General features: G+C 43.9%; 1 protein-coding gene across 2 annotated transcripts in view; it reads left to right on the top strand.

The window, feature by feature from the left end:
- The window catches only part of CASK (calcium/calmodulin dependent serine protein kinase), a 359561-nt gene that overhangs the window by 332619 nt on the left and 2403 nt on the right, over positions 1 to 24539 (top strand). For both annotated transcript variants that reach the window (XM_047076095.1, XM_047076096.1), the window contains 5 exons: positions 4827 to 4942; positions 11829 to 11909; positions 12015 to 12095; positions 14631 to 14833; positions 21767 to 21850. In XM_047076095.1, coding sequence (XP_046932051.1) covers positions 4827 to 4942; positions 11829 to 11909; positions 12015 to 12095; positions 14631 to 14833; positions 21767 to 21850 — 565 coding nt within the window. The remainder of the gene's footprint in view (positions 1 to 4826; positions 4943 to 11828; positions 11910 to 12014; positions 12096 to 14630; positions 14834 to 21766; positions 21851 to 24539) is intronic.

Here is a 24539-nt window from a genome sequence, read left to right as displayed (position 1 = left end):
TTTTTACTGGGAACTTTTTACTTTTATTCTTTAAGCTTAAAAACACCGATTATAAGAGACTCAATACACTGTAACATAACCAGCCAAAACTCCCTCAGTTCTGTTTATGCTTCCAAAGATCCTGTGCCTCACAGAAGCTATAGTTATGGCCATGGCACATACCGGCTTGTACTGGAAGAATCCCCAGAGCAAAGGCTTCCTCAGCCTCCTCTGTATGCCACTTAGGTAATATGTAGAGATTGACTTCAATGCTGTTGCTGAGAGTTCACAGTATTTCCCAATAAATGTCCTTCTCCCGGGGCGCCTGGGTGGCTCAGTCAGTTGAGCATCCAACGACAGTTCAGGTCATGATCTCAAGGTTTGTGAGTTTGTCAGGCTCCTTGCTGATAGTACGGAGCCTGCTTGGGATTCTCTCTCTCTCTCTCTCTCTCTCTCTCTCTCTCTCTGCCCCTCTCTCTGCCCCTCCCCCACTCAGGTGCATACGGTCTCTCAAAAATAAATTTTGTTTTTAAAGAAATGTCCTTCTCCTAACCAAATGTCCTTCTCCTAACCAAAAACAAATAAAAATAAAACCCTCACGGAACAAGAGAGAATAAAAGACATGGAGGACGGTCTTTTCAAGAAGATAGCACAGCTCCCAACTCATTTCATGATGCCAGCATTACCCTGATACCAAAATTCACAAGCGGTGATTCAAGAAAACTACAGGCAACACTCCCTCATGAACATAGATATAAAAGTCCTCAGCGCAATATTAGCAAACTGAATCCAGCAACACAATAATAAGGATAATACATCTCAACCCAGTGGAGTCTGTACTGGGGATGCACAGCTGGTTCAACATTTGAAAACCAATCAAGCCGATTCAGTGTATTAACAGACTAAAGAAAATCCACATGGTCATATCAGTAGATGCAGAAAAAGCGTTTGGTAAAATTTTATATCCACTTAACATTAAAACTCTCACAAACTGAATTGAAGGGAACTTCCTTAACCTGATGAGAGCATCTACGATAAACCTACAGCAAACAGTATTAGAAAGGAAAAAAGTATTGCAGGTGATACAATTCTGTGTGTAGAAATTCAAAGGAATCTGTAGATAAACCATTAGAATTAATATGTGAGGTCAGCAAGATGTTTGGTATAAAATCAATATACAAAATCAATTTATTTCTATTTACCAGTAACAGAGAAAATAATTTTTTTTACATGCCATGTATAACATAACCTGCATCACCCTTAATATTATGAAGTGTTCTTGATAAAAAATAGAAGTTAAATTTGATCAGACCTCTAGATCTAATTACCTAGTTGCAGAAAATGTGAAAGAGAGAGGGACTTACTGAAGACACCACAGGGATAAAATCCAAAAAATCCAGACTTTGAAACTACAGGACAAACAAGTTTCTGGAACAAATATATAGCAAGACAGAAAAGGAGAGAAGGACAGAAAAGTAGATTTAAACCTGTAGATTTAAAAGGAATTTAAGAATATTTAAAGAGGAACTGATACAAACTTGGATTTGTTTCAAAATAATCTTAGGGTGGGTAGGTTGTAAATAACACAAGCCAGGAGTTAATAAATGTTAAAGCTGGGTTGTAGGTATTTGGGGTTCATTATTCTCTACTCTTGTGTATATTTGAAAAGTTTTTAAATTACAAAATTTTTTTAATGTTTGTTTATTTTCAGAGAGAGAGAGCATGAACAGGGGAAGGGCAGAGAGAGAGGGAGACACAGAATCCAAAGCAGGCTCCAGGCTGTGAGCTGTCAGCAAGAGCCTGACACGGGGCTTGAACTCATGAGTCGTGAGATGATGACCTTAGCTGAAGTTGGATGCTTAACCAACTGAGCCACCCAGGCACCCCCATCTTTTTTTTTTATCAACAACCTAGGAGCAAATATAACAAAGATGTTCAAGACACAGGATGAATTATAACATTTATTCAGACATTAAAGAATTCTTTTTTTTTAAGTTTATTTATTTAGAGAGAGAGAGCGAGCACAAGCGGGTGAGGGGCAGAGAGGAGAGACAGAATCCCAAGCAGGCTCTGTGCCATCAGCACAGATCCCGATGTAAGGGCCCAAACCCAAGAACCATGAAATCATGACCTGAGCTGAAACCAAGAGTCAGACATTTAACTGACTGAACCACCCACCCAGGTGCCCTGAGACATTAAAGAATTCTTAAACAGATGGAGAGATATACTTTGTTCATGGACTAGAAGACTCAGTGTTGTAAAGATGTCTATTCCTCCCAGATCAATTCACTGATTCCATGCAATCTCAACCATTTTGAAATTGGCAAGCTAATCTTAAGTTTTTCATGGAAATGCACAGAATCAGGAATAGCCAAGATATTCTTCTAGAAGAATAAGGAGAGAGGCCTTGCTCCATCTGATACCAACACTTATTATAAAACATTGAGATAATAAGGTAAGGGCATAGAGATGCTCAAATAGACCCAATGGAAGAGAATCCCCAAAACACTCCCACACATAAATAGTCACTAGTGAGGAATGGATAGTTTTTTCCATAAGTCATGCTGGAACAATTGAGTATCCATTAGGGAAAAAGACAAGAAAGAAATCAGGCTCCTAATTTTATACCACACACAAAAATCAGCTCCAGTGTATTAAAGGCCAAAATATGAAAAAGAAAACTATAAACCTCTGACAAAGTAATACTGAAGAATATCTTCAGGGATAAGGAGGGGTTAAAATACTTTCCATAAAGGAAAAGATGGCTAAATTTGACTAAAGTAAATCTACGTTATATTCATAAGATATCATAGGAAGAGTGAACAGGCAAGCCACAAAATGGACGAAGGTGTCTGCAACACATATAACTAACAGAGGTATAATATCCAGACCATATAAGAAATTCCTACAAATCAATGAGAAAAAGACAACTGGAAAGAAAAATGGTCAAAAGACTTATACACGTTACAGAAGAGGAAATCCAGTACCCAATAAACATGAAAAAGTGCTCAATCTCAATAATCAGTGAAATGCAAACTCAAAGCACAGCATTATTGCATTACTTGCCTACTGTGGTGGCTAAAGATAAATACTGATAATACCAAGTGTTCACAAAGAAGTAGAACAATAGGAGCTCTCACACACTGCTGGTAGGAGTGTAAATCAGTACAACCTCATTGGAAAATCACTTATTCTGACGGTGATTTTGGATTCTTTTTTTTTTTAGTGATTTTTTTTTAAGATTTTAAGTAAATCTCTACACCCAACGCAGGGCTCGAATTCACAACCCTGAGATCAAGAGTCAGACACTCCACCGACTGAGCCAACCAGGCGCCCCTGGATTCTTCTTATGTGGGCTCACTTGGGGAACCCCTGTGAAAGAAGCAAAATCGTTAAGCAAAACCATCTGTGGCAATATCCTGAAGGGCAAATATTTGCTTAGACTAAACCTAAGAGAGCAACTTTTTAACAACATTTGTGCTGAACACTATAATCACAAAGAACAAAATTAAAATTTTCTGATTGTAATTCTCTTTTTCTTTTATTTTGAGAGAGACCATGCATGAGCAGGGGAGGGGCAAAGAGAGAATTCCAATCAGGCTCCCTGCTGTCAGCATGGAGCCCAACATAGGGCTCAATCCCATAAACCGTGAGATCATGACCTGAGCCAAAATCAAGAGTCGAGTGCTTAACCGACTGGGCCACCCAGGCGCCCTCTGAATGTAATTCTGTGGATTTCATTGGTATTTTTTTCTTAGCCTAGAATCACCGTGTAGTAATAGTACCATTTATTAAGCATCTACTGTGTGTACCACTGTGCTGGGGCATTACTTACATTTTTTGTTCTTATCCTTTACAACAGCTATCCTAAGAGGCTAAGAAACTTGCCAATAAAATGTACTGCTCGAGAGCCTAGGCTCTGGTACCAGACTGAACTCACACTCCCACTTACTAAGCTGTGTGATCTGGGGCAAATTACTTAACCTCTCAGCCCTTTGATCCCCTCATCTGTAAAGGGGTGGCACAATTTCGTGCGTTGTTAGAAAGGTTAAATGAGTTGATACATGCAAATTTTCCAGAAAAGCACCTGACCCTAAATTGATAAAAGGTAATGACTGATAGAGCCAAGATTCCAACCAGACCTGCCTCAGCTCAAAATTCCATGCTCGTTCCACCGGATGTCACAGCCATGTGTTTAGGTTGCTCATCTGCGTTATCAGTATATGCTCAAGGAATGTGATGTCATTTTATTAGAAACCTCTGTTTTTATTTATTTTATTTGAGAGAGAGAGAGTGAGAGCGAGCGAGCACATCAGCGGGGAAGGGGGAGAGAGAGAGGGAGGGAGAGAATCCCAGGCAGGCTCTACACTCAGTGAGGAGCCTGATGCGGGGCTTGATCGCGCAATCGGTGAGATCGTGACCTGAGCCAAAACCAAGAGCTGGACACCCAACCCAACTGAGCCGCCCAGGTACCCCAAGCCTGTGTTTTTAAAACCTCTCTATGAAATTGCGAAAGCCAAAAAGCAACCTTTATCTTGAAAAGTTTATGAGCAATGGGGCACCTGAGTGACTTAGTTGGTTAAGCATCTAACTTTGGCTCAGGTCATGATCTCACAGTTCATGAGTTCGAGCCCCACATCAGGCTGTCAGTGTCTAGCCTTCTTCAGATCCTGTTTTCTTTTTCTCTCAAAAATAAATAGACATTAAAGAAAAATTTTTTAAGTTTGTGAGCGGTATGTTCATGCAGGTTTGTATAAAGTCTTCAAATGGATGATTTTTCTTTTATCAACATGAAACTTTACAGTAGTTATTTGTTTGTTTGTTTGTTTTCCGTCTCTGTGCACTAGGCGAGTCGCTTGCATCGCCATGGAGAAAACCAAACAGGAGCAGCAGGCCAGCTGTACCTGGTTCGGCAAGAAAAAGAAGCAGTACAAAGATAAATACTTGGCAAAGCACAATGCAGGTAGGGAAACGTGCGACTGTTACGGAGGCTGGTTAGATCTCACTTCAGTCTTCAGAGTTCTCTGCCCCAAAATTCCACCAGATGAGATCTCCATCAGCTTGCACAACATTAAGAAAGCTCTACCTGCAATTAGTCTGTTGGTTATTTGCCAGATATTTTACAGAGCTCTACTTTACAGGAAGAAAATGCTATTTGGTAATAGTATCCTCGGGAACTAAAAGAAGCCAGTACATTAAGTCCTCCCCTGAGAAATGAGAGCCTGAGTGTTTGCCAAGTCACCAGGATTCTTGCCTCCTTGCTGAGATAGATCTTGAGCAAATATCCTCCCTCCTGGCTCCTCTCTGGCCTTTGGACGTGGCCCTGTGGCAAAAATGTGCCCTTACCAGAGCTGTGCCACGGATGGCCAGGTGATTGGTTGGAAAGAGCACAAATGCTGTTGGATACTAACTCGGTTTGGTCAGTCTCTGTGACTAGTCTTCTTCCCCCACAGTTACTCCCTGGCTCGTAAAAGGCCAAGAGCATTATCTTGGCCTTCCCTTCGTCCTGTTTGTCTCTATGAAAACTTGCGTTCGGCCTAAGTCAGAACATTCCCTTGTTTGCTAAAAACTGAAATGAATACCAAAAAAAACATGATCTGTCATTGCCGTAGAATTCCCAGAAGCTTCACAGAATGTAAGTTAAGCTAAAGAAAATGCATGATGATATACAAGAGTGAGATTTACTTACTTTCAGTACCTTCTTAATAGGACTCCTTTTACAAGGAACTTGTTCTGAGGCATTGCAAGCCCCGATGTTGGCATTAGATTAGTTCCCAAGGTTTCAGAAATAACTCCAAAAATCATACATGTGGCCAAAAAAAAAAAAAAATCAAACGCAATCTTGCATACCCAGTTGGACAGTATAAGGTTTCAGCCAAATAGGAAATGCATTTCTGTCTGTAAAATGTTATAACGTGTTGTTAGCATCCACCAGGAAAAATTATTTGGAAACGCTGAATTGTTCATTTCTTAATCAGCAAGTAAAAGTAAGCATTTTGAAACACTGCCTAACATGTAAGGAATGTGAGTGGCCACATGGGTACATTTCAGATGGTTCCGTTAAATGGGAACTCATTCCTTTCACGTTGGCCACAATCGTCCTCCATTTTTAAGTCCAATAAAATATATCATTTCTGATTATTTACCATGCTGGAGCACCAGTCCAGTAATGGCTTTTTTGTTTATGAAGGGAAGAAATATTTAAAGCAGACTAACAATTTAGCAACTGTTGATTGTCAATACTGCAGTAGTACTATTTGAAGAAGTTCACTGTAGTATCAGCAGAATGTCATTTAAAATATCAGTGGTTACTGCCAAGTCCTCTTTACTTCCATCAGCTTTTTTTGAGGTTTTTTTTTAAGTTTATTTATTTCTTTTGAGAGAGAGAGTAGGGAGGGGCGGGGGGGGAGAGAGAGAGAGAAAGAGAGAGAGAGAGAGAAAATCCCAAGCAGGCTCTACACCAGCAGTGCTGAGCCCACCGTGGGGCTTGAAGTCACCGACCATGAGATCATGATCTCAGCCAAAACCAAGAGTTGGATGCCTAGCCAACTGAGCCTCCCAGGTGCCCCTATTTCCATCAGCTTCTAACAGGCTCACAAGATGTGTTGACATTTTGTGCGTGCGTGTGTGTGTATACATACACATATATACAAAACCTTGTCGTTTTTATAATAATTTCAAATGATGTATAGATCTAGATGGCATTATAATTTGAACCTAGAAAAGCAAAGAAATGGCTGATTAAAGCTGTTAATTCATCACAAGCTTTATACTGTACTAATGGAGGGCATATAGACATGAGTATTCAATATGCCAACATTCTTCAATTCAGCTGAGGGAAGATAACAAGCCCCTGGATTGAAAAACTAGAATGTCTAAATTCTGACGAAGAATCCGTTGAATCGTTCACTTAAGAATTTTGTCAGAGAAATCGGCACCCAGTCTGGTGGCCAGTGGTTTTTTTGTTTGTTTTTAAGTTTATTTATTCTGTGAGAGAGCACGAGCAGGGGAGGGGCGGAGAGAAAGAATCCCAAGCAGGCTCTGCGCTGTCAGTGCAGAGCCTAACACAGGGCTCAAACCCACAATCCATGAGATCATGACCAGAGTCGAAGTCAAAAGAGTCGGACATGTAACTGACTAAGCCACCCAGGTGCCCCTTCTGCAGTTCACTTTTTCCATTCTTCAACCACAGGTATGACTGATCTTCCACTGTCCCCGCTCTGTCTGATTTCATTGCAGGTGGTCCTCGGTGGTCCTGCAAATGCACTTGTAAGCTAACAGGCAACCTGACTTAGCACACCTGCATGGTGGGCAAATCCCTTGGCTCCTGGGGGGGGGGGGGGGCTCGAAATGAGGGAATTGGGTTAGTCAGTGAAGGATATCCTTTCTAAACCTGAAATTCAGGGGCTCTACGTTTCTTTCCTCATTGGGCCTGACAAGAGAAGGCAAGAGCCTCATAGGGATGGAATACAATGGCTTTTTCTCTGTCATCTTTGGGCATTACAACCTCCTGTGCAAAACCACAGACCTAAGTTCTTATAGATTTAGAACTAAGGGAAATTGAGAACTTCCCCCACTCTTTTGTTCCCTTCAGCATTTTCCCAAGCAGTGGTCTTCTGAGCCTCAGAGCTTCCTTGTCATGTTCATGATCCCTTCTACATGTCAGTATTTGTCACTGAGTTTGGGACTGTCTTTTCATACCCTTTGATGGAAAGTCTGAATTTCTTATGAGGTCCTTGTAGAGCTGCTCAGGTTTTCTGGTAGAACTTGTGTTTAGGTGTGTTTGTGATTGTCTAGTCAAAATGTTATTGCTGGGATCCCCACCCTCTGCCCCAAATCACCCCTCATGAGCTCCCCTCTGGGTTTTTCTGCTGTGGAGAAGATGTGCAGCTTTTTTCTTGGACTTTCTGAAGCGTGCTGTCTAGCAAGGCCTTTCTGCCACCACCTCTTCAGGTTTCTTCCCCTTCACCGAGCAACCCTTCCATTCTCTCCATTACAAAGTCCAGAAGAACCATTTACTTAGTGGTTACCTTTACTTGGCAAGAGATGAAATTGTCAGGAAAGGGAAGTCAAGTATTTTATCAACTATTCTGCTTTTAGCCATGATGAAAGGCCATCCTAATATGCAGCATCGCCTATATAAGGAATTGATGTGAAAAAGAGAAAGAAATACCATTGCACTCAGCCAGTATGGCAGATGCTTTGACAACTTTGAAACATATTCTTTAATGCCAAGAGCTAGCCAAATGGGGTCATGAGCCACAAATCAAACTATATTTCTGAAGGATTTTTCTGGCTTTTTCAGAAGTTGATTGTAAAATACAGCTGGGTTGGGGTGGGGAGTCTTCCCATAGTCCTCAGTGAATTCAAATAAGGGCCATATGTCTTGTTTCCAGCTTCAAATCTTTGAGAATTCTGCATATGTTGATGGCAGGCCAGACGTTCTCATCAAATTCTGAATTTGTTTATATGTGTGATCAAAAGAAAGATGGGAACTTTGTCAGTATCTAGAACCGATGGAACGATGATACTAGAATTAATCTCTAGGACCCATCATCCCTTTGCTCCATTCTTGTACCTGGCCCTGGCCCTGGCCCAGGCCCACGCACCCAGATGAATTAGGTGCCCGGCCCAGTGCTACCAGCCTGCAAGGTCTTTTCTAATCGGAGGTTTTTGCCATATATGAATATGCTTGTAGTTTTTCCAAATGAGGCCAGGAATCAATGCTAAAGGCTTATTTATGGAAAAGATTCAACTGGAAATACTTACCTAAACACATAAAAGAGGCATGAATATTGAGTAGCTTACCAGGAAATCAGGATAATAGGAGCAAACTATGCCAGACAGTATTTCTGAAGCCTTGGGAATAGATTTGATTATAGTGTGTGTAGTATTTACAGCAAATAACATTTTCTGCAATGCATAAAAGGTTTTTAGCCACATAAATTTGATGCAAAAAGCATTGTCAGGCTGCTAGATAGAAGTATACTCTTGAGGCACTGAGATTCCTCAGCCCTAGGACTTCCAAAATCAGTTTAAAGATCAAGTTACTCATGTAAAGGTGAGGGGAAAAAAGTCCTTATTAATTCGTTGCTGCTGTTGTTGTTGTTTTTTAAGTATTAGAGCCCTAAGCAATGGTATTTCAATATCCTCAGATACGCTATTTACATATGTACACATGAACCCAGAGGGTTCCTACAATACCATTCATAGGTGTGTTTAAATTTTGCCTCAGACCACAAATTAGTAGTTGAACAGCTTTTAAAACTATGACATTTTCTCTTGGATACAGAGAACTCTTAAGACAACAAAAAGTGGCCCATCATCTCACTGCCCTATTGAGGTTTTTTTTAATAAAAATAATAGGCACCTGTGATGAGAAATTGCAAAAACAGTACAGGGAGGTACAAAATGAAGAGCAAAAGGCTTCCACATGTACACTCCCCAAAGAACATGTACCTATTCCTAGACAAGATTTCCATGCATATATAAAACCCACTGGCTTTTATATAAGGATATTGTTGAATTTTTATTAAAATGAGTTTGTTTCTTAATGTGATTTATTTGCCTCGTGTTTAGAATATTGCATGGTAAAGTTTCTTTTGTGCATATTATACTTTTATTTTACTAATATATTAAAAGCCATATTTCAATGACCCCTGTACATTTTTCATGCTGTCTTACTCCCAATGGCCTCTGTGCATGTAAGTAACCTGTTGAGTGACTATGCCTCTTTGTTTTTGACGGTTTCCTTTCATTAAGTCCCTTTTTTTTAAATCTGCAAACAACATAAAACTTTTTAAAAGTTCAGTCTTTAACTGTTCTCCTTATATTCTTTGTATGTCTTATTTTTAAATATTCTCTTTTATTGTTTCTCAATCCTATGACCATGTGGTGATTTCATTTCGACCAGAGTAACCTTTTCATGATACTCACGTATGGTTAAGATATTGACGTGTAACATACCTGTTCATTTGTTTGTGCTGTCGATTGTTCATATCTAACTCATTCTTACGTGTTTCTTAAAAATTGACCAGTCTTAAGTGGGTAGGATTGCAGTTAGGGCTCTGTGGAAGGAAAGGGATGCCGGTACCATTTAGAAAGCCTGTGCCATCATCATCTTGCCCTTTCATGAGATGCTTGATTATTTTTCGGTATTAAAATATATATCCGCTTGTTGATGTACCTCTTTCATAAGCATCCTTTTTCTTGATGGAAACATCACTCCGAGGGCAGTGGGTATAAAAAGCAATGCCGTAAGCACTCCTGCTTTTATTTTTGCAACTCTGACACTCCGTCACCACTGAAGCATGACTAGCCAGCTCCAGCACGCACAGAACCTCGTGTTTGTTTTCATTTGGGGAGTCTGCCATTCTAGACACAGAAAGCACTTCTTGGTGTTTAGCTGAATTAAAGACTTTTGAGTCAACGTTTATGGAATCAAGCTATCAAAAGCAAACAAATGCACAGATACCCATTAACATGCACTAACCCTTATTTTAACACATTGTATTTCTTTTCTTTCTTTCTTTCTTTTTTTTTTTTTTTTTAGTAGTTTGGGAATGATACTTTTGTTCGTTTGTTTCTGATCTGTTGCATTCCAGAGTATCCTATTTTGCATTTTAAGGTTCTTTGCTACTGGGAAGATCACAGATGTTAAGGACTGAGCTGAGAGCCAAAAGCATTTGGCCATATTGTTTCAGGGAGCAGAAGCTTCTCTTAGTGATTGAAGCATCCCAGATCCCTTTATTAAACCAAGGCATCAATTTTATTGGTTTTATTTCAAACCCTCTGAAACCTAGAGCTTATTCAATATTATTTTAAAAAGAAATTTCAGTGTGTGCCTGACAACACTGCGATATCACCATACAGAAATCCATTATAGGAAACACAGACTCATGATTTTAGCCTTCATGTGAGAATTTTCAAATGTGTGTGAGAACCAGACTACCTTGAACTTCAACAGGAATAGTCGTCCTCTTGGGAAAGTTTTGGTAACAGTTCTGTTAAGAGGCAGGTTTCCAAAAAATAGTTTTTTTTAAGTATTTATTCTCAGTCTGTAATGATTCGAGAACTCCCCTTTTGCAAAGGTTTCCCAGCTCAGACTCTGCTTCACGCTTCTTTGCATCTCGTCCATCCTGACTGACCACACGTGGGCTGACAAAGTTTGGGACCCAGGGAAGCATGTTTCCCTACTTATATACCCAAGACTCTCCATCGAATGGAGAGCTGGGTTACAGTAAAACTTGTGAGATGCTCATTTCAAAAGCTTGTGAGATCATAGTTTCAGAACTTGACTTTGAAAGAATCTAGCATGCTACCTTCAGCACCTCCACTGAAAGAAAGAACCATGAAGTTAAAAGACCAGCTGTCCATGCATCTCTCATCCATCCCTAGAAATAATCTAGTGGCCTCCTTCTTGGTTAACTTTAGTTGCATTCACGCTATATTCATGTTGGTCAACGTCTGCAGACATTTTCTTTTTAGTAATGCTAATTTCTTAGAATTGCAAAAATATGAACAGCATGTGGTTTTGAATGAATTTGTATGACTTGTTGGATACTGCATGACAAGATATGCAGTATCTCTTAGAATTGGACTTTTATGCATGTGCTCAGCGTATCTTTGGATGCCCCTGGTTCTAAAGTGCATTTTCATGGGCTTAAAAATGAAATTTTCTCCCAAAAGGTTATAGGACTAAAATTACACGAAAGCTCAGACCATAAGTTGGACTTCTATTTTTTTAAGACACAGTTTTACTATAACTTTAGTTCTGCCAGTAAAATCATAATTGATGTACGTGAAATACTCCTGTAGATTTACCTTTCTTCTAAATCTTTGTATTGTAGTGTTCGATCAATTAGATCTCGTTACATATGAAGAAGTAGTAAAACTGCCGGCATTCAAAAGGAAAACACTAGTCTTATTAGGTAAGTTTGACTGTATGAGTAACTTTGTTAATGTCATCTTGAACACATTTTGCAAATGTTACTAACAATTGTCAATTTCACCTTCTTTCTTTTAAAATGACATAGGTGCACACGGTGTTGGGAGAAGACACATAAAAAACACTCTCATCACAAAGCACCCAGACCGGTTTGCATACCCTATTCCACGTAAGCTATGTCTCACTCTCTTTTAAGTATACTAGTCCTAGTACTTTTTAAATGTTGTAGTTAACGTATTTTTTTTCTGTTATATAAGCTGTAACTACTCGTTAGGGGAAATCTGGAAGATCCAAAGCAGAACAAAGAAGAAAATGAATTAACAGTAATCCTGACCACATTTGCCCAGTAGTGGCATCGTAAACATTCTATTGTAGACTCCCACAAGCTTCTCTCAGGGCAAACGTAGGCAGCGTGTGATTTGCTTGTCATTGTTGTTTTTTAACAAAATTGGGCTCATCCACTCTACTTGTGACCTGATTTTCCCAGCAGTATGGCTGGGACATGACTCAGATGAATTCTTCTTCGGAAAAATAGATCTGATAGCACAGTGTTCTTTGATAGAACGATATTCTCCTGAAACGTACCTAAGTTATTGACTTTCATCACTTTGAAAAGCCAGTGTACCATCGGGTGGTTCTTATAAAGAATTTTAAATCTGTAATATTTTTATTCCCTTTATTTTCTCTGTCTCACCCTTAACTTCTTGCCCTGTGTCCTCAACTGTAAGATGAAGTAATTCCAGGAATGTAAAGAATATTTGAGATTAGGAAGCACTAGCAAATACTGGATAAAGAGCAGTCATGTTACTGCTATCACTGTTTTCAGTACTGTTGTACCAGAGTTTATAGTTTGAATCCCAGAAGCTTTCTGGAAGATACAGTTTTGTTCGAGGTGGGAAGGACTAAAGGGGAATGAGTTATAAGACCAAAAAGAGAAAATGGGAAGATTGGCTCTTCCCAGTAGGGTCTTCTGTTGCCTTCCTGAAGCCAGGTCAACACCACTTACGGTTTTCTCTATGCCCCAGAGAGCTGTGGGGCTTCATAAGACCACACCCTCCTTCCAGAACCCTGTCTGATTTACACAAAAAAGGAAATTCATCAAACACCATTTCACTTGGTACCTCTGGGATTTTCTAGTAAAACGCTTTGAAGTATTCGTTTAATTCTCCTTATGTCTGGATCAGAAGTATAGCAAGCTTAACTAACATTTAGTTTCTTCTTGGTCACATAACAATTGAACGTCCATGTTATTAAACGGCCAGTTAACTAGCTTGGTTTTGAAGCATACATTGACAACCTCAGTCATGTGAGTCATGAGGTCCCTCTCTCAAATATTTGACCCCAGATGCGTATATAGCATATGTTTGCCTACCGAGATGACTAAGCATGGTACAGCATCAACACATGATGCCATCTCTTCAGCTTTTATGTGCCCGGAGAAAGAGTTCTTTAAAACATCTACATTGGAACATCCATGAGCACTTGGAAGTTCTAATAGTCCATCCAGTTGGGGTAGGAGAGAGGGGCAGTTCCCCATGGGTTTGGACCCATGCACACAGCAAAGGGGAGCATAAAGTTTGTCCTTGTCCAATGATGGAAACTGAAAGAAAGGGAAGGGGAAGGGGAGAGGGAGGGAGGAAGGAAAGAAAAAAAGAGAAGGAGAGAAGAAAGGAAAAAAGTGGGAGGAAGGAAGATTTAAACCAGTGTTCCTGGCGTGTCTAGAAAGACATTTTCTAAATTGTGTTTTGCAGAACACTGGTCCTGTCAGTCTCCCACAGAACTAGGACTTACCAGCCAATATTTTAGTACATGTTCTCTTGGGCCACGGGTCAGCAAACCTTTTCTATAAAGGACTAGATAGTAAATATTTGAGGCATGGATGGCCACATGGTCTCTGTAACAACTACTCATCTCTGCCATTATCACATGAAAGTAGCCATAGACAATATGTAAACAAATGGGCATGGATGTTTTCCAATAAAACTTTATTTATAAAAGCAGGCCATATTTGACTCATAGGCCATAGTTTGCCAACTCATGGTGTAGGTCTTTACTAACTATTATGGCCACATCTGGCCAAGGTCATTGGATTCTCAATGTAGTACATCTTTTGCTGTATTCTAACATTCTCTTTTGCAAGCTGCCGTAGACCAGCACTATCCAATGGAACTTTTCTCTGATAGTGACAATTTTCAATATCTGTAGTGTCCATTATAGTAACCATGAGCCACATGTGGCTACTGAACCCCTGAAATGTGGCTAGCGAGACTGAGGAACTGACATTTTAATTTTAATTTATTTAAATTTAAATAACCATATGTGGTTTTCCATTTTTTTTTTTAACTCTTCTTTTTTCCTTCTGCTTAAGAAGTAACTGCATTAAGGCATACAGTAAGTTATGTTAATCTTGGGTCAGTGTCTTTGTCCTGTAGAGACCCATGAAGAGATAAAATAAATCTCATCTAAACACTGAAGGATTCACCAGACCAAACAACTAACCAGTTTTTGTGGTCCGATGTCACACAGATAAACATGGTGCTGAGAATTTAGTTCTACAAAGCTACTGGGGGTGGGAACGTAGCATGAGACCTATACTGGAAAAATCCACAGCTCTCAAGATTTTGGGCTTGGGTAGGTCCATTGGGAGCATCAGATCATGAGCTCAGCCTTTTGAGCCTCTCTTGACATGTGACTTTCTTTGCAGATACAACCAGACCTCCAAAGAAAGATGAAGAAAATGGAAAGAATTATTACTTTGTATCTCATGACCAAATGATGCAAGACATCTCTAATAACGAGTACTTGGAGTATGGCAGCCATGAGGATGCGATGTATGGGACAAAACTGGAGACCATCCGGAAGATCCATGAGCAGGGCCTGATTGCAATACTGGACGTGGAGCCTCAGGTAACACCCAGCCACACGCTGCCCCCATCCACCTGCCTGCATGCTAAGCTCAGGTTCTGAAATCAAAAGCGCCATCAGAACAGCGTGGGTCACATAATAACTACAGGAAAGTATCGTAATGCAGGCATCGTGGGTTGACAGTCTAGAATGCAAACTGATCATTGAGCTCGGTGCACACACCGTGTATTTAAGAAGCAACAGTATACTCTTACGAGATTCATTATACTCAGAAGCTCAATGAAGTACCCGATTGGGTCTGTGCTGCCAGAAATCCTACAATAATCTGACCTCAGGATGAGACTTGGGCACTTTGTGATCACAACAGCCCCCTTTTCTCTCTCGGTACAGCTCACACGGGACTGTCAGAGCCTCTCCCGGCGTCTTCTGTTCATCACCATCAATGAACTCTGATCCTGGGGCCTGGGTCGGGGTCTGAAACACAGCACTGGCTTTAGGAAAGCAAGCAGGAGTGAGCCCAGGGAGTGCCAGATGGGGCAGGGAGGGAGACCCATGGTGGCTCTCAGCCTCCACCGTCTCTTTACTGAAGATGATGCCCAACCCCGGGCTAGAACTAGGAGGGATATGGAGAGCTTGGAGGGACTTGGAGCCAGACACAGGAATGACTGGATAATCTGTAGAGAAGCCCTAAGCTTCACACACACACACGCTGACAAGCTATTTTTTCATCTCTGAGGACAAAGCAAGCAGAAGCAGGACTTCAAGTCCAGTAGGAAGGGTGTTGGAGACATTGGGGCAAGTTCCAGGAGAAGCCTGTGGGTCCCCGTGTGAGTCCTGGGCCTTCCGTTTCTAAGGCTGATCTGTGTGCCAAATCCCTATCACTTATATTTAGCAATCCATATACCACCTGCCAACACGGTAGACCAGCTCCCCTCAGGCAGGCTCCACTTCACCAGGCTTACCTGGCTATCCCAGGCAGGGATGGCCCCTGTTCAAGGGCCACCATATGAAACTTGGTCCCCTAGCCATGCCCAAAGGGAGGACAGTAGCTGGCAGCAGCGTCTATGTGACCCAAGACCCTAACATCGTGGCCAGTGGCTACACCCGTTTCCATTTCACAGAAGCTGATGGGGTTCTTGAACTCAGAATCTGCTTAAGGGGCTGGGGAGGAAGGCAGCACGGTGAACACTGTACGGTACACTTGACAGTGAGCTCGGACCTGTAGAGAACTAAACATGTCATGTGGAACGCAGCTTGATCTCTCCTTACCTACAAAGCCCTCCTTACCAGGGCTTGGCAAAGTCTTCTGGTGGGGGGTGGCTAGAGGCAGTCTCCATCCTGGTCGTGGTCTTCGGCATCCCGTCCGTGGGTCCCACACTGGTCTTCGCCTGAATGTCATTTTCTGCTGGTAGTAAGGTCTCTAGCAGTATGCTGACTGCAGGGCTCTTCAGACCCCTCTCCCTGACCTAAGTCCACTTTCGAGGACTTTCTGCCTCAGCGGCTGCCATGCCACTCTGCCCCTGGCGCCCAACTCTCCCTGTGCCCTCGCCAGGTCACACGCTGAGTGGGAGCCCTCACGGCCTCATCGGGACATCCACAGCAGCCGTTTGTACAAGCGGCATGGGCACCAGAGCGCCCCACGCCCCAGGCAGGGTGCTCTCTCCCTGCTCCCCTGACTGCTGGATGAGCTCATGCATTCCTGTGTCCCCACCTCAGAACAGGGGTCTCTCAGGGCCACCCAGCCCCGAGGCTGGGAACGGGTATCGATCGGCCAGGCCCTGCTCCTCTCGGTTGGTCTGGTCAACCATGCTGGTCCCGGCTCACCTACCCCGGACCACCCGGGGCTGACCTGGACTGGAGCCCGGTCCTGCTCCCACGCGGACTTTGCACTCAGTGGCACAGCCGCAGAGGCCCACGGGCTCTGCACCCCCAGGGCTCCTCCCTTGGGCTTCCCTGCCTTTGGCCCACTCTCTCCCCGGGATGGGCAACGCTGGCACCCTGCCTTCAGGACAACCGGCTCCAGGAGGCTCTGACCTTAGAATGCCTTTCTCCTCACCCTTTCCCACCCAGCCTGTGTGATCCCCCACTATTAGATCTCACGGACAGCTGGATGCTTCCAGTTTGTATGAAGCACTTCTTGTCTTCCAAGCATCATCTTGGGAGCTCAGAATACAAATAAGAAGCTGGTGAGGATGAAATGAGTGCCTCAGTCTACATCAAAAACTCCCCAACAGCAGAAATGCCATGTGGCTCACACCTGCCACTGCTGACTTGTGGACCATAGACCACCTAACACTGGTGTTCGGCTTATTGCATTTGGGTCTGTTATTTCGTGCTCTCTTAGCTTATTTATTTTTTCAAAAATTTTTTAAGGTTTCTTTATTTTTGAGAGACAGAGCATGAACACGGGAGGTAGAGAGAGGGAGACACAGAATCCAAAGCAGGCTCCAGGCTCTGAGCTGTCAGCACGGAGCCAGACATGAACCTCAAGATCATGACGTGAGCCAAAGTCGGACACTTAACCAGCTCAACCACCCAGGCGCCCCTCTCTTAAATTATTTTAGACAGCTTAGGCCCAATTGAACACATGTCTAATATGTGAAGACGTTGTAGTCCAGCTTCAAACCTAGAGGGCCACAGTTAAGATTACCCTAGAAGCAAACTAGCAACCTGCTTCTTTTAAAATGAGAAGAAAAGGTGTGTTCCTACAGTGCTGTGTATTTTGCAAGCACGAGTACTCTTTCCTTAATCCTTGGAACCCCGAGACAGAGGTATCCGTGTCCTCCTTTGCAGATGAAGAACCAAGGTGTAGCTCGAGTGAGAGTGAGGTTTCAGCTTTGGACAGTGTTGGTTGGGGCTTCGGTTTTCTTACAGCCAGCCCCCGCCTCCTTCCACTGTTCCATCCTGGAAGAGGTGACCCTGGGAATCCTGAAGCTGGTCTATCTTATATGTAGTCCTAGGATTTAAATCTTTTTTTTTTTTAATGTTTAGAAAAATCAATAAGGCAGTCAAACCTGAGGAAAAACCGTAGAACTTCTTTCTCACGGACATGAAGCTATGGAGGGGCACCTCGGTGCCTCGGTCGGTTAAGCGTCCAACTTCGGCTCAGGTCATGACCTCACGGTTCATGAGTTTGAGCACCACATCAGGCTCTGTGCTAACAGCTCGGAGCCTGGAGCCTGTTCCAGATTCTGTGTTTCCCTCTCTCTCTGCCCCTCCCCTACTCATACACACATTCTCTCCAAAATAAACATTTTTTAAAAAATGTTTTTAAATGAAGCTATGGCCCAGAAAATAACCTATGTCCCTAAAGCTACAACTGTGATAGCACCAGCGTGTCATCAAAACCTACTGAGATGGTTTTAGATTTTATATTTTAATTTTACTCCGGTTTGTGCATTTGCTGCCTTAACAAGTTAACGGTAGCAGAATACTTGTGGTTTGGCTTTTGCCCGTAGAGGGAAAGGTTGTCAACAAGGGGTAGCCGCGGTCTTGTTAGGAATCTGTACTTCAAAACAAGAGCCAGGTTCTGAACTAGGGGCCGTTTTGTGAAAGATTATCTCTGGGGTCATAGTGCTTTTCCTTAAACCCTTATATTTTTGTGTAGAATGACTCAGACACTTGCCCCTATACACTTTCTAAGTTTGCAAAGCAGATACGTCTTAAAGCTATCTGCGTCTTAGGGACTTGACCAAATACGTTTTCACTCCTTATGGGTGGTAACCTGGGATCAACTGTTGGCCATATATGAGCCATAAAATCAATTCATGTCTCCACAGAAGAGAACTAAAGACTTAACTTTAAATGTTAAACCTAATGTTGCTTTGGCTGTTTAAATCCAGCATATTTTCAGTGACCTTTCTAGACTCCCCCACCTCTCCAGGATTCAGAAAGAAATATTTGCCTGTAAATACTGACAAACTTGTGTCTCGTCTTCAGTCAGAAGGAAGAGGGTTTAAGAGACCTCTTGAAGTCCCCTGTTAACAGCCTGAGGGGAGGGAATCTTTGTGAAGCCGTTCCATTTACTGTCCCTGCAGTGACCCTAAACCCCAGGCAAGCAGAGACTACACGCACACACCAAAAAAGGCACGCACTTAAGCCTGTAAGTCGAGCAGTTGGGGACACCTGAGGAAATGTGTGGTGACTGTGGTAAAGACATGAGGGCTACTGGACAAGAAAATCTCAGTCAGGATTTGAGGGGGTCTTTTCATTTTTGAAAATATAATGACATAGGAAAAGAAGAGAAAGTAACCTAGTATCAAAATCGAAAATCAAAGCCATGAAAAGGCCACTGTATTTACTCTGATCAGCGTGCAGTTTGGCTCTGAACGTCCTGGCGAGCAGGACAAAAAGGGGAATGTCGTGGATCACATCATCCTTATCTGCTAGAAGGATGCCAGTTCTTTCCTTGGAATTAGCTGCTAAGGGAATATAACCTGATTCGTGAACACGAGAGCACTGGGCAGCACACAGTAAGTGCGGAATGATCTTAGTGTCCGGCTGGATAAAGGCGAAGGGTGTGCATGCTGCACAGAGAAGGGTAATCTGCGGGGAGCTTATGGTTGCCCAGGAGTGTGTTTTCTGGCGTTGCAAAAACAATCGCAGGCTGACACTTAAAATTTCAGAGAATTGGGTGGCTTTCAGGCTGGGGTTACTGAGCAGAAAAAAGGCCGTTTCACGCCTGAGGTGTCATTCTCAACTTCACCAGTGGGTTCCATTCGGCATCTAGGCTCCCTCTGTGCTTGGAGTCACTTCAGGGATGGAACCAAGGGTAGGAACCGTGAACTGGGATATCTCCCCATCTCAGTTGCCTAGAGGCTGGCTATGGGTGGACGAGGAAACCTTCTGTCTCAACTGACCCTGAGCCTCCTGATTTATGAGCACAGGAAGGACAGAAAAAGAGGCCCAAAATTATATTCACAGGAGATTTCCAAAGGAAGATCCCTGTTTAGCTCAATTGAGCTATATATGGACTTTTCCATGATATTTATTCCTTAACAGAACTCTCAATCACAAAAGGGTTGGCAAAGAAATTGCCAATTACCTCTGTCAAAAGGGAGCATAGGCAGGCCCAAAGAGCTTTCTCCTGAGGGGAATGTGATGTCCACAACTGAAACACTTTGATATGACGGCTGAAACAATGTGCTGGGCCCCCTTAACCCACAAGGAGATCCTGTGTGGCTGGGATTCAGAAACCCAATCCCAGCGAAAGTGAACCTTGCACTAAACCTTTATCATCCCTGTTGGTCTCTCACGGCTCCGTATGGTCAGAGGCCAAGAGGTTCCCTTCAGCCACCAAGCACAGTGCCCACTGGTCAAACATTTTCTGCCAATCCTGTGTGCTGCTTTTCCATTTTCATTTTACCATAAACACAGTTTATGCCGGCTGCCATACAGGGCACAAGGGAGATGACTGAACAAGACATCGCCCCTGCCCGTAAGCTCACCCTCTGGTATCTGGGTACTTGGTGTGCGGCATCCTGGGTCCCATGGTCGGGGGTGGGGGGCCACGGCCTGGCTCAGAGCCCACAGAGGACTTTGCAGACAAAAGAACACCAGAGCCAGGTGCTCACGGATCATTCAGCCATGCCAAAGGGAGAATGGGGACGGAGCATCCAGGCAGAGGGAGTAGTAAGACAAAGCTGGGAAGGCAGAGTGTGGCCCTTTCTGGAACTGGAAGTGGTTCAGCAAGGCCAGTTGGAAGAGGGGGAAGCAGCAGAGAGGCATAGAGAGAGATTGAGATAAGCACGGGCCAGCTCAGGACAGAGGGATTCAGCATTCATGCTAAGGAGTGTACATTTTATCCCAAGGCCGAGATGGAGCTGTGGAAGGGTTTAGAGTAGAGGAGCAATATGATGGGATTTGCCTTGCCAGAAGGATCGATCATTCTAGTAGCAGGCTTTTAGTACAGGGGCAGAGTGACCGGTCTCGTTGCTACCACCGTGAACCAGGCAAAAGAGGGAGGAGTAGGAACAGAGCAAAGCAAACCACTGAAAGGCCATTTAGAAAGCCAGATACGCAGGTAGCAGAACACGCATGTTAAATGCTCAGATGAAGGACAGCAAGATACTATTCGCTGCGGTGCAAATTAATGACACACCAGACACTTGTGAATTGTGTACCCACGTATGCTGGAGTTTTTGTCCCATGCAGGGGAATCCATAGCCCATTGCAGGGTCACGTTCCCTCCCCCCCCCCCCCCACCAGGGAGGAGCTGAGAAGCACTCCCTTACCAGAAACGCCTCCTAGGGCATGGGATGCCAGCTTGGCACTGTGTCTGTGCAAACTGGTGGCTGCACCGTTCAACGTGTTTTATGCCTCTGAAGGGAACTGCATCAGCCTCAGGGGCCCCTCTCCCTCCAACACAGCGTTTTCCTGCGGGCCTCCAATTACCCGCAGCCACAGAGCTCATTTAGTGTCTCCAGACTCCAGCCCCAGACAAGGTCTCTCTTCCCCCGTGAGCCCCACGGGGCCTGGCATCAGGGCGACTCAGAAGGCCCCGTAAGTGTGAACACGGCTTCACAGTGACAGTGGCAGGGACCCACTAGCCTTGTTAGCAGTTCGAAGGTTAAAATGGGGTGAAGTGGGCTGTAGCTCAGTGGCAGAGCCCGCACAATTATCCAAGCCCACCCAAAAACACATTTCCTATCAACTAAAAAGGCTACAGCTAATAGCCAGGTTTAAATGAACCTTAACCAACATAATCAGTGTTGACGTGGCTGAAGAAAAGTCAGTCCTATTGATTCATGAGATTCAGTTTTTAAAATGTCCGGTTAGTCACCTTGTATTTGCTGATGGCTGTGGTCCATCCTTTGGAAGAAAAGGAGTAACAGAAGTTACTTATAAAGCTGGTAAATTCAATAATCCCTTGCCAAAACTTTGAATCAAGGGTTTTTTCCGTTGTGTGATTTCTTACGGACTCCATTAAATGCTGCACTCATGATTTCTAAGTTCCAGTTTTTGCTTTGTACACAGGCACTGAAGGTCCTGAGGACTGCAGAGTTTGCTCCTTTTGTTGTTTTTATTGCCGCACCGACTATCACTCCAGGTTTAAATGAGGTAAGGGCCGCTCCGTTTTTACCCGCCGTTAGGATCCATGTGTGTGTTGTGTGCAAGACCAAAGCCCCACATCAGTCAGTAAGACAAGGAAACGAAGGCGTGGAAGCTTGCCGAGCCACTGTGGCCCTCTCCACCCCTAATGGGCGCTGGGCTAAGACAGTGGCAGGCCCAGCTCTAGGCCAGTGATTGCTTTGCCAGAAGAGCGCTATAGGGAACCCATGACCCTGGCCCAGCTGCCCGAGTTCCCTCAGGCAGCCTCTGGAGCGGAGCCCATGCAGGTCCCTGGAGACCACCAAACCTGGACATGAGCTCTGTCCCCTGTCAGGCTAAATCAAGCCAGCAGCTGCCGCAGAGATAGTGCCTTCAAGAGTTGGCATCACCATCTAGTACCCAGCTGACCCAGAGGCCTTCTGTGGCTGGGCAGATCAGAGGGTAGTTACGGAGTGTCTGGTAAGTGCATCCGTGCTGATCTGCTGCAGGGCCACTCTTACGAGGAGTCTCGTGCACAGAGTCCTCCATTGCTTCTGCTGGGTCGAGAAACCACCAGAGGGCTCTTGGCTCTGCTCAGTTAACCACTGGCCTAAACCCACCAGAGCCCAGAACACTACAGTCAGGCTTGGAAGTGTTCATGTTGCAGGCCTCTGAGGAAGGCTAAATCTTTACATTTCTATGTTACTCATACTTCCGGTCATTAGTTTTTGTCCTGTTGTTTGCAATTGGCGTATCCCTTTGTAAATCTGCCTTTCCCATCTCCGTTAACACCCTGGCCTGTGTGAAACCCTACGTTGTGCTTAGCGCTTATCCTTTGGTTGCCATGTATTTTTCTTGGATTGTCATCTTTGCTTTGTTTTTTGTTTTTGCCTGTTTTCCTGCCCTTTTACTAATTTTCCATAGCTGCCAAAATGGTGCAGAAAATTGCCCGTAAGTACCAGCTAGGAGGTGATGAAATCCAACCTTGTTTCCTTTCCTAGATGTAGAACATAGACCTTTCCTTCCCATAAATCCTGGCTTCTGCTGGTAGAATAGAGGCATTTTGTCTTCACTGAGTTAAACCCTGCTCATGCGGAAGGCAAGCCCGCAGACAAGTGCTGTAGAGGAATAAACCGACAAATATAGCTTCAGCCTGTAAGGTCCTTAAGAGGAAGCTTTCTTTTTCTGTAAAGAGAGCTACGTTTAAAAATTGATGCCGTCAGCCATACATTTTCTTGAATGTTTTCATCAACCCAGCTTTCTGAGTAAATCCTAAAGTCTGCCCATGGTCTCTGAGGCCCAGGACGGTGTTTTTCAGTGGAGTCCCCTAGCCCAGAGAGTGACGTGGTAGGAATGGTCTCTTCCCAGGCTGGCAGGATGCACTCCCGTCTTTGGGTGAATGAGTGTTTCCTAAAATGGGGCTTCTGCATTGTTCGTTGTCAAGTATAGCCACAGTGAAAATACTCTAAGTGCAAGTGGAAAGCCTGTTGATAGGACCTTAGAAGGTGGTGAGGAACTGAGGTCTTATCTACACTGTAATAGTTAACATTGCACGGCCCAGCATACCATGCCCTGCTTTGAAATCCCAGTAGACGACAACAGACCACATCCGACAATCCTTTCAGAGCATCCTGAGAGAAAAGATGGAGTCCCTAGCTTGCCTCGTAACTGTCCACCCACCATGGTGCTATGATGGGATCCGGTGACACCCCATTCGATCCCCTTCCCAGAGACTCACACCCACAGACCAGGGCTCATCAGCAAGGGTTTCTCACAAATAATGGATGGGCCTCAGAGAAGAGGAGGGGTCCTAAGTCAGCTCTGGGCACCATGGCTCCTGCATCCTTTAGTGTTTCTGGAGGTCTCTGTTATCATGGGCCTCCATTTCCTAGTAGAATAGTAGGACCTAGTAGAGGTTTGCACTCATCAAACCCCATAATGGGCAATATTAGCCAGGTGCTTTCTTTCCAAGTAAGCACTTGCTGTGTGCGGGGCACAGTGCCAAATGCCGGGCACAGCAATGACCGGGCACACAGACAAGTTTACGCTCCAGTCGGGGAAAGATACTAATCACATAAACAGGTATTAACTATATCTCCACATACGTAAGATTCAGCCCAATACCTTCCTTACCTACCTCGTGTTGGGGGAGAGGCAGGGCAAAGTTGACTTACAGAGTTCTCTGGCCTCAGATTTGAATTTGTCCATTGAAAGTTCAACCTAATGGTATCCGCCCTGTGAGGATCCAGAGGCAGACTTTCTGGTGGCCCTTAAGAGATCTGCAGCAAGCTCTAGGAGTTGAGGGGAAGTCCTTTCCTGCAGCAAAGCCCCCTAGAGTTCAGTCGCTGCTTTCCCTTGAGTTTTTTCCCTGAGCGGTACGAGTCCTTCTGACCAGTGACATCTGGCCATTTCCAGCATAGAGCAGTTTGAGGGGATTCATCAGATGCCAGTTGCTGTTGTATCTGGGAAATGGCCTTATTTCATCCATTATTTGCAACATCCAAAAAGCTTTTGCCTCTGGCATCCACTGCTATTGAGCGAGGGCCATTATACGTAATTGAATTCCTGGAACATGTTGGACCTCTAAGGAGAAGAGGGGAAAATGCAACTTAATTTGTTGGCCAGAGGCAGTGGCTTCTTGGTGCGGATGCAGCTGGGCTCTGGGGCCCCATACAAGTGCGAGCAGAGGACAGAGGGAAGCAGGGGGATGCAGGGCTCT

The sequence above is a fragment of the Lynx rufus genome, unplaced genomic scaffold, assembly GCF_022079265.1.
Source record: "Lynx rufus isolate CCGP_SWC_20201006 ecotype Redwood Valley unplaced genomic scaffold, mLynRuf1.p SCAF_14, whole genome shotgun sequence".
NCBI lineage: Eukaryota > Metazoa > Chordata > Mammalia > Carnivora > Felidae > Lynx > Lynx rufus.
Note: the sequence above shows the minus strand (reverse complement) of the source record. Positions and strands in the feature narration are given on the sequence as shown.